Raw genomic sequence first — 15390 nt, 5'->3', positions numbered from 1 at the left:
CCTTTCCATTTATTTTCTGATGTTGTTATTTATACTTTTATTATGTCTTTTACCTCTTGTTTTTGGTTCCCTGTTTCTGAACTGTTTCATCTCTTCTCCACTCCTTTTTTCTCTTCATTCCACTGCACTATAATGTCCTCTTCCTCTCTGCACAACTGTTAATACTCCACACTGTGTCCACTGTACTCTGCTTTAGTTAGAATAAGTGCTACGCAATATGTTGGCGCTATATAAATACATGTTAATAATCAACAAAAAGGGGGGATAGTGCATGAATGACAAAGAAGTGGAAATATCCTCACGTGTGAGGGAAACTGGTGGAGAAGCCTTCTTATATAGCATCCCTAGCTACAATGTTTAATTTAGGACTTCAACACCAGGTCACTTCTCAGGTATCCCAAGAGTTTCACAAGACCCCTTTGCAAAGATTATGATCCTATCTGCTCCCTCCCTGTATTCTTTATCAGTTGGCAGGTGTCTACATTCCAACCCCTGTGGTCAACCTTACTCCATGCTATCTCCTCCAACCACTGTCTCTTCCATTCACTCACAGTCTGCCTCCTAGTTCACCCTAGCAGTAGCCGTAACCCTAAAAACCTATTGATTAGGGCTAGAGTTAGTATTAGGGTGAACGATCCAGGAGATCTGATCCAGGATGGATGAAGGAGTAGGGTTGACCACAGAGGTAGCAGGAAGGGTAATGATCTGTACTGAGGCTTTTGTAAAATTCTTGAGATACCCAAGAACGGAGATGGTGACTCACGCCTGCAGGATGAAGTCATTGGCATAGGATATCCTAAAATGAGTCTCCTGCCTGGTGTTTTAAAGTCACAGCCTTAAGCAGCAATGATTTCTTCTACCACAACAAGCTAGAAGATGACACAGGTGAAAAGGTTCTTTAAAAGTAAAGAAGGCAGAACGGTGGACCCAGCATTTGTCCTCATAGGTTGGTTTTCTGTTTTTTCCCCAGTTTTGAACCCAGCTGAATATCAGAATCAGTATGTCGTAAGCATATTGGTCACACTTGTGGCCATTCCCTAATGGAATGATCGATTTGGCCATCATAAGACTAACGCAACATGAAATGGGAAACTATCACCAATCTGCTTAATATAGCGAACACGTTGCAGACAGAACTATTGCAAAACACTTTCCAGGAATGATAAAGTGATTAATCATTCCTATTACACTTCTTCTTCTTCTTCTCCCTCCCCAGGTTTAATAGGCATAATTAATTTGCTGCAAAAACAGTGTTAATGATGTGTTTGTACAATAAAAACTTAGGTGGTGAGATCATTTGAACAGTATCGCTGATCTTGAGGACCCACAGAACCGTGTGAAGTGGCCCCTTTGCATAAATAATCAAGGACTTCTCTCCTAATAAATAATATAGATATAAAGTGCTGTATGGAGAGTAGGCTGAGCCACTGTGCTCACACACTTACCAAAGATTACATATCAGGATATAAAATATAGATCTCCTTTAATAGATATGAAGAGGTTTAGCCTTCTGCCCATAGGTTGCGCATGCAATCTAAGTTATCTACAGGGAAAACCTTATATTTAAATCCTAGGAAAATGCCAAGGACGTCATTGAACCCAACAACCTTCTATACTTTTGTGCAGGAGTGATTGGCAGTGAGATGAGAATCATCCCTACATGAAAGTATAGTTGTCCAGCTCTTCTGCCTGCCTAATCCTAGTTCTGTAGCCTTGGCTGAGAGAGCATAGTGATGTGTTGGGTCAATGGTGATGAGTGGGGGTGAGGTTTTGACCTGCCCTCTACTCATCACCTCTATCAGGGGGGCAGCATACAAGTGCCTTGGGTGCTTTTGCCCTTTAGCCTGGCACTGCCCAGGAATTTTTCGGAATATCAGTTTATTGACCACCTAGAATTCTGCCATGGACTGCTCTCTATCAACCCAACACCATGTATATCATTTAGAAGGGTTGGGAAGACTTTCCAAACCCCATTTTTCAACCTGGTCGACTACAGGTTTCAGTAAGACTTGTGTCTTAGTATCTGTACCCATCAATATCTGCCCTCTACCAAGTCCTCCCATTTAGCCAGTAAATGAGGAGACAGTAGGGATTCTGGGGAAGTGGAACAGGTTGAAAAAATGGTGGTTGGTTTGGAGTTGCTAGAGAGCAGTCCATGGCTGAATTCTAGGTGGTCAATAAGAGACTGCCCAAGGCCACTCTCGCCCCTTGATCACTGCCCCCTATTCAGCGAGGTGATGAGTAAAGGGCTGGTCAAACACCATCCCTGCCTGCCCAGTCATCACCATTGACCCCGACATATAATGCTGCTCCCTCAACCAGAGTTGCAGAACTGGGGTTAGGCAGGCAGAAGATGCATGTGATTTGGGTTCCAACCTTTTCCAGGGCCAAAACCTGGACATAGGGAGCTGGAAGATGATGTTAGGAGGAGGAGTTTGATGTTGGGAGAGGGTCCCTTATGTCAGAGCAGTGGGGCAGGCCTATAAGATCATGTGATTGCAATTGGGAGGATTCTAGTTTCACAATACTAAAACCCAGACAGGAATGAGGGTATTCAAAACAAGACAAGTGGCAACCGTAGCCCCCACCCTTGTGCCCTAGGCATGTGCCTCTTTTGCCCGCCACTAGTTCCCATTCTGTCCTTGGACCTCTGTGGCCATGATCATTTGGTCATTCATATATAGAGACTGAGCAAAGCACACTATCTGCCTGTACATATATTAATATATTTAAAGGTCTATTTTTGCTCTGTTTCAGCCATGCTATGACACAGTGAAGATTTGGCTCCATGAGAATCTCTTGGCAGTTGGCATTTTTGGGCTGTGCACCGCGCTAGTTCAGGTCGGTATGATTTGCTTTCCTTGCTATGGTTACTCACGGTGAAATCCTTCTTATATACATTGATTTCAAATTAATCAAAATCTTGAAAAAGATAGATATACTTCAAAAATGCTGTTTTTTTCCTTGCATTTTTCAAAGTAACAAAAATATCACTTAGAAATATTCATGGAATATCAGCTGAGCTGATATTGCATAATTATTACATTGGGAGGCCCAAAATGGTGGTTCTGTGCTCACTAAGGACAGATTTCTAGACAAAGCTTCTTCCTACAAAGGATCAGGCTGCCTCCAGTACTGCCATATTGTAATATCTGTGTGATGAGGATATGATGATCTGTTACATTCATAGTAAATGCCTGGTGTATATATTTTATATTGCAGGCAATAATACAGGTATGGGATAACAGATGTTTCTGTAATTTGGATCTTCATACCTTAAGTCTACTAGAAAATTATCTAAACATTAAATAAACCCAATAGGCTGGTTTTGCTTCCAATAAGGATTAATTATATCTTAGTTTCAATCAAGTACAAGCTACTGTTTTATTACAGTGAAAAAGGAAATCCCCTCACATAAATTCTATATACCCATATCTATACTAATTATAGAGTTAAGTATCACCCGGCAGTGCATTCCACAACCTCACTGTCCTGACTGTGAAGAACCCCCTACGTTGCTTCAAATGAAAGTTCTTTTCTTCTAGTCTAAAGGGGAGGCCTCTGGTACGGTGATCCACTTTATGGGTAAAAAGGTCCCCTGCTATTGGTCTATAATGTCCTCTAATGTACTTGTAAAGTGTAATCATGTCCCCTCGCAAGCGCCTTTTTTCCAGAGAAAACAACCCCAACCTTCACAGTCTAATTTAAGTCTTCCATCCCTCTAACCAGTTTAGTTGCACTTAGTCTCTGCACTCTCTCCAGCTCATTTATATCCCTCTTAAAGGAGAAGGAAAGCTATGGAGGCATTTTATTGCCAATAGATTAGCTGCAATAGTGCAAGCTAGAATGCTATATTTATTCTGTAGAATGTTTAACCATACCTGAGTAAAAAGCTCTAGAAACTCTCTGTTTGTTTAGAATAGGAGCTGCAGTATTAATGTGGTGTGACATCACTTCCTGCCTGAGTCTCTCCCTGCTCTGGGCTCAGATTACAGTAGAGAAGGGAGGGGTGGGGGGAGAGGAGCAAACTGAGCATGCTCTTGCCCAGGGCAATGAGGTTTAAGCTGAAGGCAGGAAGTCTGATACAGAAGCCCATGAGTACACAATAGAAGGAAAGAAATGCGGTGTTTCTTTTGACAGGGGATTCAGAGCAACATTACTTTGGGGGTTTACTGGTGTATTTAGATGGACCTTTCTGATAAGGCTTACTTAATTTTAACCTTTCCTTCTCCTTTAAGGACTGGAGTCCAAAACTGCACTGCATACTCCAGATGAGGCCTTACCAGGGACCTATAAAGAGGCATAATTATGTTTTCATCCCTTGAGTTAATGCCCTTTTTTATGCAAGATGGAACTTTATTTGCTTTAGTAGCCACAGAATGACACTGCCCAGAATTAGACAACTTGTTATCTACAAAAACCCCTAGATCCTTCTCATTTAAGGAAACTCCCAACACACTGCCATTTAGTGTATAACTTGCATTTATATTATTTTTGCCAAAGTGCATAACCTGCATTTATCAACATTGAACCTCATTTTCCAGTTTGCTGCCCAGTTTCCCAACTTAGACAAATGACTCTGCAAAGTGGCAGCATCCTGCATGGAACCTATAGTTCTGCACAATTTAGTATCATCTGCAAAAATAGAAACAGTACTTTCAATGCCCACCTCCAGGTCATTAATAAACAAGTTGAAAAGCAAGGGACCTAGTACAGAGCCCTGCGGTACTCCACTAACAACACTGGTCCAATTAGAAAATGTTCCATTTACCACCACTCTTTGTAGTCTTTTAGCCAGTTCTCTATCCAGGTACAAATACTATGTTCCAGGCCATCATTCCTTAATTTAACCAGTAACCTTTTGTGTGGCACTGTATCAAATGCTTTAGCAAAGTAAATCACATCCACTGTCATCCTAGAGTCGAGGTCCCTGCTCACCTTCTCATAAAAAGAAATGTAGTCTGGCAAGATCTATTACGCATAAACCCATGCTGGCACACACTCATAGTATTATGATTTGCTATGAAGCAAACAGTTTACTTTAAGGTGAACCTTTAAAAATATGAAAAACCCATACTGTATATAAATTCATTCAACTGAAACCAAACATGCATGTGATTGCTGGTAACCTGATGTGTGTGTGCCCTTACAGATACTGGGACTGACCTTCGCTATGACCATGTACTGTCAGATGGCAAAAACGGACACCTACTATGCCTGAGCTCATCCCGACTCTCCCGTGAGCTTCCATCTCAGAGGCGCACAAGGCAGGAACCAAACCGAGAAGCTCTGACACCCAATCTTTCTTCCTTCCATTCATCCTCCAGCTCTGACTTGCCCAGCCTCCCTTGTCTAATGGACCACTGACAATTCACACCTTTCTCCAAGTATGCTGCAGAGATTGGGGCTATTTATATGGGTGACACCTAGGAAGTAACAGGCACTGAAGAAGGAGCCATACGCTTGATGGACATGTGAACATTTGTTATGGAACAAGGCAGAGGGATTTTTACAGCAGATGTTGGCCCAAAAGGAATTGGTGGCCACATTATCCTTCTTTCTTATACTTCTCCTGTGCCACTGCCGATGCCATCCTTACCCATCAGACAACTCTCTCTTTACCTGGCAGATCAAATGCAGAAAAGCTGAAATTGGAAGCCATGTAGTGATGAAAAGGTTAAGTACAAATACCTGGAGGGGAAAGGGAAGAATGGCCGTACTAAGCGCCAGCATTATGTGCACAGGAGCATGGAGAGAAGCGCAGTTACTTAATGATGTGCGTTTTATGCCTCCCAGTTACATTAAAACTTGTGCCGACTCCTACAGCGTGGCTAATGGGCGGAACAGTAGTCTGCAGCGGAGATTGCTTGCTGTGTTTGCAGAAGTCTTAAAGTAACCTCTCCTTAAAGGTCAACCATAATGAGCTTTACAGTAATAAAAAGGAATTGTAGGTCAAAGGGCAACTAATCGCTCCATTATATAACCTTGATATCATCAACAGCTGCCCAGGACATTGCAGTTTTGTAAAATATGTTCTATTTCCAGCTGCTACATAGACAGCTCTGATTAACTGCCCACAATATTTCTGTCGTACCCAAGCACTCCATTCCTGAGCCCTTTTTTAATTTAATCGCTGGCAGCGATGTATAGATCTGGGCACACTGGAGTGTAACTGTCTGCAGGCGACAACTGATAGATAAAGTGGCTCTGCTGGTGGAATGGGATCTTCCAGGTTATGTGCTGAGCCAGCTTCAGAGCTCACGTCTTACCAGTGATTTCTACAAAGCTTCAAATTGTCAGGCCACGTGGTTTCTAAATAAGGATTTTGTATCTTGCGTTGCCCCAGGCACGTTGTACTGCTAAGACTGATGCCAGCGCTCACCTTCCTCTTATGAATAACACAGGAGACCTGCGTGTTTATGTCAACTACAAACATCTGCGGCTTCCAAATGATTCTTCTGGCTAGGAGCACAAAGATGGAGGGGGAAGCAGGTCTGCTTAGAGGGCAGTAGCCACTTACCGATGCAGCTCATGCCGTGTCTACCAATTCTGCAAAATGCTTTGTTTGTACCATAAACATCCGTTGTTCTGACTGTCAGCATTGTATGGCAAAATGAATGATAGCTAGAGGGTATGGAGAAGATCTACCCCCTGGATGTGGATAGTTGTACCTCAAGTGACAGTTGTCTACTACTACTACACTATATAGTAGTGATAGAAGTAGGTGGGCACTAGTAATGTGCGGCCATTGGCTGGTTTGGGCAGAACTTTACCTAGTGCCCAACTGCCATCGACTTTACGATGCCCTGAATTTTCAGTTTTTATAGGCTTGCACCTGCGTACCCCATCGTTCCATGACATCAGAGCGGGGTGGGTTGGGCGAAAGTCTATAAATACCGAGGAGTGCTGGGTTAGGGTTGGGTGCGGGTGATGAAAGGGCAGGTTAGGGTTGGGTACAGGTTGTGAAAGGGCAAGTTAGGGTTGGGTGCAGGTGGTGAAAGGGCAGGTTAGGGTTGGGTGCAGGTGGTGAAAGGGCAGGTTAGGGTTGGGAGTGGGTTGACTTTTTGTCAACTGCACATCACTATTGGGCACTAGTCTGTCCAATATCTCAATCCAAAACCAAGGGTATTAATCTGAAGTTGGACTCTTCTTTGCTGCTTTTAGAGTCTCTGCTTATCTGGGAAGGTTCCCATTAGATGTTAAGGTGGCCATACACGGGCAGATAAAAGTTGCCATTATCTGTCCTTTAGATCTGCCCATGTGTGGGGGCGTGCGACGGGTCACCCCCGATTGATATCAGGCCAAAAATCAGCCTGATATAAATCGGCAGGTTTGATTTTTCCTATGATCGAGGACTGCATAGGATAGCTGATGCGGTCCTACAACCTGATGGCACCCATTTCCATTGTATAATCCAGTTGTTTGGACCTAGCCAAATGTTTGGATTAACACAATATCGCCCTGCCATGGGTGGGCATATCGGGTTAAGATCCGCTTGTTTGGTGACCTCACCAAACCAGCAGAGTCGTATAGTGTATGGCCACCTTTAGAACATAGTGTATGGCCACCTTTAGAACATTGTCGGTGGGATTTGCTTCCTTTCAGCCACAAGAGCATTAGTGATGTGGGGCATGGAAATTGGGCATTAGGCCTGATCCTCAGCATTCCAAAGCATCCTGGCTTGAGGTCAGGCGACAAAATGGCAAACCCTATGTTTTAATTAGCTATTTTTGGGGGAAAAATATAAGGTGTACTTGCTTCCTTCTTAAGTCTATGAGCAAATATTGGACTTGGATCTGTAAGCTGATACCCTGTGTGTTTTTAAAATAGACCATAATTGGATTCCCGGCTCTCATGCAAATCTCATTTACGCCTAAAATGACCGTTTAATAACAAAGCACAGTAGGCAACTATTATAAGATACTATATAAAATGTAGACTCCTTGCCTGTCCATTTAGTTATACAGACCCCTGGAATACACACTGGCAAATATATAAGTAAATATATAATGGCAAATATATCATACTGGGTCTTATTTATAAAACACTGGGCACATTTGCATCTGCGCAGTAACCCATGGCAACTGCCCAGGTGCAAATTTGCCCAGAGTTTATAAATGAGCCCCGTTGTCTTTGTACATTACCATGCAGCATTCATTATGGTGTATGTACTCTCACTGGTAACAACCGATTTCAGGATAATGGACCAGGACACACAAACACACACACTGCCTATATTTCTCTACAATTCCCATTGTGTGAATTACAGAATACACTCACTATAGACTCACTAAACATTACTTGTTTTGCACTTTAAAGTGCCAGTTACAGGGCCAGACTGGGTTGGTGGGGCACCGGGATAAAACCTGGTGGGCCCCGCTGGCCCAGTCCTGTTCCCTGTGCTGCTCCTCTTGCCTCAAGTCACGGCAAATACAAGGTGTGCATACGTGCGCCGACGGGGGTGCGACACAGCATGGGAACCCGGGTCCAACAGTCCGACCCTGGGCAGTTACAATTACAATCTCTTTATTATCTCTGCTGCTGGTATGACTATAACACACACACCGGCAGCACAAAATCATTGTGTTTATGGTCACCCCCAAAAAACTGTTCCTTCATTTAAAGGGCATGTAAAGTCTAAAATAGAATAAGGCTAGAAATGCTGTATTTTGTATACTAAATATAAACATGAACTTACTGCACCACAAGCCTAATCAAACAAATAATTTATGCTTTCAAAGTTGGCTACAGGGGGTCACCATCTTGTAACTTTGTTAAACATCTTTGCAAGACTAAGACTGTGCACATGCTCAGTGTGGTCTGGGCTGCTTAGGCATCGTCATAAACAAAGCTGCTTGAGTTCTGCATGGCTGGGAATAAGGCGGGGGCTCCCCCTGCTGTTCATAATTATGATTGTTTCCCTGCTCAGCAGTTAGGGACCGTCTGACAATTCCTATCCACAGCAGTAAATGAAGGGAGAATTTCACTGCATACAGTCAGGTTTCTTATAAAAATGGTACACATTTTTTAATTAAAGTATATTGGAGATAGGTTTCTTTTTCATTAAAGAAAGTAAAAATGTGATTTTATTTTTTTGCCTTTACATGCCCTTTAACAGCGCAGTTTAGCACAGCAGCATAACCTTTTTCTGGTCAAGTCCTAACATGGATTTACCAGTCCAGTAATCTGTAAGTGATCCATTTACAGCTCTGATACTACAGTGGGATCACCAGCATTACCAGTAACACCCCTAATCCACTAATACTACTTCTAGAACCTTAAGCAACCAACCACGAGGCAGTGTAACCCCAGAAACCTGAAGTACAAGAGAAAAGGGCTGCCTGGCCGTGAGCTGCAGGAATCCTGGGCTGCAGTACCGTCCCTTAGAAACAATAGTTTCAATCTAGAGCCCTAAACCATTGCTACGTTGACCTATTACGTATACAAAAATATATTGAAATTGCTCATTAATTAGGGCATTACTGTGCCCTCTACACTCCTGGGCCCCCTACAACCGCAATGTCTGATTCCTCTGTAGTTACCCCCCTGCCGTATCTGACTGTGATAGTGGGGGGCAGATCTTTTGTCCTGATGAAGGAAAGAAAGCAGTTTTGGGTATCCATGGCTATACTGTATGTGGATCAGTGTTTCTTTCTTTGTGTGTCTGGTTCTCTACAAAGTCAGGAGTTGACAACACAATGGACAAGGCTGATGTAAAGTGTCATCATCTAGCGGCTAGCCCAACTGTCAGCTTCTTGGCCAACTGCAGCCATCATTCCATATTGTACCTGCTATCCCCCCCTCTACTCTTCCTACCTACATCTGCTGCTCTGGGGGACCCCCCCCCCCCTAGAGGACCCCTTAAAGACAGCTCTGAGTGTCAGCTCTGAAGCAGGAGTTATATTGTATACAGCACATGCTCCTTGTAGTTAGTGAGGCACAAGTAATGCTATAAACAAACTTTTTGGTATTAAACTCTATGTAGACCAAGGTCTGTGTTATTCCTTCTCTCGCCGCAGGAACTTGCTGTGCAGCGAATGCTTCACTGGTCCCTCGGCACATGTTTATTTTCTTTATGTCTATATTTTTGAATTATGTGACAGATTTTGCTGATGAGATGATTGCGGGGGGGGGGGGGGGGTTATTTCCCACTGTTACACCCGTCTCCCTATTTACAGTGTACATAAGTATATACATAATTTATGCAAGAGTTATAGTGAAGGATTTGTTCTAATAAATGAAGTTTATCATAATGAGCCGTTTTTTTCTTCCATGTCCAGCACACACACACACACACACTTGCAATTTCTATTTCTTGCAGTTCCACGGGGCTCATTTACTAAGGATTGCTAATGATTTACTGCACCAAACAGTGCAACTTAGTCTTGCATTCATGTCTTCTACTGTAACTTACTGGACCCTGAAACAGTAGAATATTTGCCTGATGCTCCTCCAACTGATACCTGTACATTTCCCACCTGGTTCTTCATGCTTGTTGGTGGGATATGGGACATAAAGGACATAAAAGCACTTTGTCATGAAATTCCAGGAATAAAGTAAACCTTTATGGGTAACAACTTGGCTGAAGTTCCCCCAAACAACCCCTCCCCCCATAGCTTATTGATACATGAGGCCCTAATCTTGGTCTGACAGTAATCAGGCAGGACTTATGGAGAGGCTTCCTTATGAGACCCAGCGCTTTCACGTCTATTCAGCTCAGTGGGAGTCATTTATAAACAGTGGGCAAATTTGCACCTGGGCAGTAACCCATGGCAACCAATCAGATGATTGCTTTCAGAGCTCAAACTGCAGCTGTCTGAAAAAAAGCAATCACTGATTGGTTGCTGTGGGTTACTGCCCAGATGCAAGTTTGCCCAGTGTTTATAAATGAGCCTGTGTCTTGTAATTTATCTGCCATGGCCAATGACTTGGCTAACCCTCCATGTATATCAGAACTGAGGGGTGTGGATCAAGGCTTGGGTAATTGTCCCTGCCCTACCCTATTCTGGGAAAGTTAATGTGTCAACTTCCAGCATCTCCCGACTGCTTTTGTCTGTCGTTGGGTTGCGATCCACTATTTTAAAACATCTAGTGGGCTGCACATTAGACACAAACAATACAGAGGATCCCCCGCAACCCCCCTCCTGGCACACTGCTGCGCATACCTGTTCTCTCAGTTGGTCTGGGAGGGAGAAGATCAGGAGGCAGCGGATAGGTGCAGGTCTGGGTTGGCAGGGCCCACCGGGTCTTTACCAGTGTCCCGTCAGGCTAAGGGAAAACTCTTTGCACACTCCAGTCTACAAACACAAAGTACTGCGCCTCAAGGCACAACCTGGGGGCATCCTGCAAAGTGCAAAACCAGGGGCCAACACTGGGTAAATAAAGCATTTATATGTGGATATAAAGGAGGGTCTTCACTTTTCAACATACTGCCAGGTTAGCTGACTCCGGATACTGACTGTTATATTGTAAGCTTCACTGGGGAAGAGAGTGATGTAAAAGAACAAGCGCCGATTAACTTGGCATCAATAATTGCATAATATATAAATATAAAAACAACAACAATAAACCTTGTTTCTCCGTGAAATTATTGAGATCAGTAATGACCGCTCCGCGCTTTCTACACGCCAATCAATGTTCGGCCAATCCTAATGCATCAGATATTATAAAACTGCTCAGTGGAGAATAGTTAAGAGTAATCCATCCTTCTAATTAGTATTTAGCTACCATGCTTAACAGACTTCCATCAATAAATGCTGCAATTAACCCCAAGCACTGTCAATACACATTCCCCGGGTCTTCTGGCTTCAGCCTACCTATTAACTCAATAGTAACCTCGTTATTCTCATATAGAACCAAGTTCCCTATATGAGATGCTAGTACAGGTATTGGACCTGTTATCCAGAATACTCTGGATCTTGGGTTTTCTGGATAACAGATCTTTCTGTAATTTGGATCTCCATACTGTAATTTGACTATAAAAATCATTAAAATGTTAATTAAACCCACTAGGCTGGTTTTGCTTCCAATAGGGATGAATTATATCTTAGTTGGGGTCAATTACAAGCTACTGTTTTATTATTACAGAGAAAAGGGAAATCCTTTTCTGGATAATGAGTTTTCCGGATAACAGATCCTATACCTGTATAACCCTATTGCCAGGCAGTAGCTAGTGTGTGAATGAGGCTCAGGTTGGTAATAGACAAAAGGAAAAGTCCAAAAGCCTGAGAGTTCTGTTCCAGTTGAAAGCAAATATTCGGCACATGCAGGCCCTGCTGCAGATGAACAGATTAAAGGATAAAGAGAGAAGGCGCACGCCCTTAAATCAAGCTGAGGGGGGCTAATCCACAGGGGATTCCCCATAAGGGTCTCCAAGAGAGTCATGGATAGCACACCCAATTTAGAAAAAATTGTAAATTTATTACAAAAAGAAAGAAAAATACAAAAATGATACAAAAAAATATAAATAATATATAGGTGAGCCCAACACGTTCCGACCTTAAGGGACTTCCTCAGAGGCAAGAAAAAAACGAAAAATCAAAAAGGCCTTTTTGATTTTTTGAACAGATTAAAGGAACAGTAACACCAAAAAATGTAAGTGTCCTAAACTGCTGAAAATATAATGTAGTGTTTTGCTGCACTGTAGTGATGTGCGGGTCCGACCCCGGACCTGGCCTCCGTCCCCCTCCCCGCCTGACTTCCGGGGTTCCCTTTATAGACCCACGCCGCCCCACCCTGCCAATGATGTCACAAAAGGGTCGGGGTGAGCAGGAGCAAGGCTATAAAACCGGAAGTCGGTGGGTAGAGCAGGAGGAAGAGGTCGACCCGGACCCGAGGTTGGCCCGAACCCGCGGGTATCAGGTCGGCCCGCATGTCACTACTGCCCTGGTAAAACTGGTGTTTGCTTCAGAAACTATATATATATATATATATATATATATATATATATATATATATATATATATATATATATATATATATATATATATATACATATATACATATATATATATATACATATATATACAAGCTGCTGTGTAGCCATGGGGGCAGCCATTTAAAGCTGAAAACCAAGAAAAGGCACAGGATACACAGCAGATAACAGATAAGCTCTGTAGTATACAATTGGATTCTTTAGAACTTATCTGTTATCTACAGTGTATCCTGTGTTTGAATGGCTGCCCCCATGACTACACAGCAGTTTGTTTATATGAACTATAGTAGAGTTTCTGAAGCAAACACACCAGTTTTACCAGTGCAGGGCAACAGTACATTATATTGTCTTTCCTTTAAAACACTTGAATTTTTTTGTGTTACTGTTCCTTTAAGGAACAACTTAAATAGGAGGCGGGGTGTGAGGAGATAGATATCTGCAGCCGCTCGCCCCATCGCCCCCCTGGGCGGCAGTGAGTGAAATAAGAGCCAAATCGACACATTATATTCAGTTCAGGTGAATCTGCTCTCAGTGCCCATAAATCTGCTGGTGCAGAAAACTCGGCATGAGCCTTCTATTCTGACTGGCCGATCCATAACAATTAGGCCTGAAAGAGGCAACAGTTAAATATGACATCCCGAGTGCAGCAGTTTAAGGCTCTAACAGGCTGTTAAATCATGAAAGGAAAGCAGAATAAAGAATAAAGGGCCCATCGCCGGTAAGTAAAAGAACAGTTTCAGAGAAGGCCGCGTTTTTTACTGTGCGTCAGGGCGGCGGGTGCAATTGCTTGGGGACAGACACCAGTCTGACTGCCACATTGATCTCCACATATTCAGTCGGGTTCAACTGAAATAAACAAGTGAAATGCAAGACATGAAATGTTTTTTAACTATATCATACCCCGCAACATTTTGGAAATAAAAAGAGGGACAAAAACATTTGGTGCGCGCAGCAGACTGAAAATTCGTATCCACGCACATTTTTTGTGACCACACCCCCTAATTACCATGTTCATTTTACAAAATGTGGCAGGTTATGAAAGGCTGAACATATTCCTGTGTTTTTTTTCAGTTTTTACAGTTTTGCTGATGAAGGTGAATTGCCGTTTAGGCTGCGAGTCTAACTTTTCCCAAGGGATCTCCTTTTCTAAAGTGTTACAATTACTTATTTGCTTATCTAAATTTGTTACAAAGTATCATTAGTTGCACCCAGCGGCTGTTCTGGGCTCTCTGCCAAAAGCCAGTTAAGTTAGAAACATTTCTTTTTCTGGCTGTTCAGTGCCGAGAAAGTCGGGACTTTTCAGTACAAACGCGGGACTGCGGGTTGAGCTGTGAAAATCAGGACTGTCCCTCTGAAAACAGGACAGTTGGGAGGTATGCTGTATGACGGCTGCACTGGGAGTTGTTACAGACGCAATGGAACAGACGCAATTGGGGCACAAGGAACAAAATTGCTTTAGATCCTAAAAGCAGAGCAAGAACAAGTCACTGGAACATGGCCACACACTCGTCTGATTAGATGAGAAGAGAAGCTTAGGGGTTGTTGCAAATCAAGCAGAAAATTAGATTTGTTATATAAACAGATTCTACTGCTCTGATTATTAACGTATATTGTGACATTTCTATTCTAAGCTCAGTAAGTGACAGCAGCACAGAGCATGTGCAGTGAATCAGCAGAAAAGAAGATGGGGAGCTACTGGGGCATCTTTGGAGACACAGATCTTTACTGCTAAAGGGTTGTGATTGCCTTGGGCTGGTACAGAAGCTCAAAACATAATGTGCAGGTATGGGACTGGTTATCCAGAATGCTCGGGACCTGGGGTTTTTTCCGGATAATGGATCTTTCCATAATTTGGATCTTCATGCCTTAAGTCTACTAGAAAATCATGTAAACATTAAATAAACCCAATAGGCTGGTTTTGCTTCCAATAACGATTAATTATATCTTAGTTGGGATCAAGTACAAGCTACTGTTTTATTATTACAGAGAAAAAGGAAATTGTTTTTAAAAATTTGGATTATTTGGATAAAATGGAGTCTATGGGAGACCCCGTCCCATAATTAGGTGCTTTCTAGATAACGGATCCCATACTTGTACAACATTTCTACTCTAATTCCTTAATTAAGCTTTAGTTCTTCTTTAAACCAAAAACTCTGTGTTCGTGAAATAAGTGGTAGTGGAAGGCTACAAATGACTTAGGGGTTATTTACGGTGATCTTGGATGGAAATGCTTGAGCAGTATGGGGCGCATTTAAAATGCACTTGTCTGGGGTGCAACTGCGCTCTATGCCTAGTCTGAATGACACGTAAGTGGGTATTGGTGGGAAGAAGGAAGACATGTATGTGCATCACCTCCATGAATACAGTCCTGCTGATCACTGACTGGTGTATTTATGGGCCACACCAAAATAGAGTCTTCAAATCCGAAAGATAGAGGGCAGGGTGTATAGTATGAA

General features: G+C 42.7%; 1 protein-coding gene across 8 annotated transcripts in view; it reads left to right on the top strand.

Moving 5' to 3' along the window:
• The window catches only part of LOC108713861 (tetraspanin-4), a 374746-nt gene extending 367252 nt beyond the window's left edge, over window positions 1-7494 (top strand). For all 8 annotated transcript variants that reach the window (XM_041589969.1, XM_041589965.1, XM_018257529.2 and 5 more), the window contains 2 exons: window positions 2758-2841; window positions 5153-7494. In XM_041589969.1, coding sequence (XP_041445903.1) covers window positions 2758-2841; window positions 5153-5221 — 153 coding nt within the window. In that variant the 3' untranslated portion in view covers window positions 5222-7494. The remainder of the gene's footprint in view (window positions 1-2757; window positions 2842-5152) is intronic.
• Window positions 7495-15390: the final 7896 nt, after the last annotated feature.

This window comes from Xenopus laevis, chromosome 4L (assembly GCF_017654675.1).
Source record: "Xenopus laevis strain J_2021 chromosome 4L, Xenopus_laevis_v10.1, whole genome shotgun sequence".
Classification (NCBI taxonomy): Eukaryota; Metazoa; Chordata; class Amphibia; order Anura; family Pipidae; genus Xenopus; species Xenopus laevis.
This window is presented reverse-complemented; position numbering and strand designations above follow the sequence as displayed.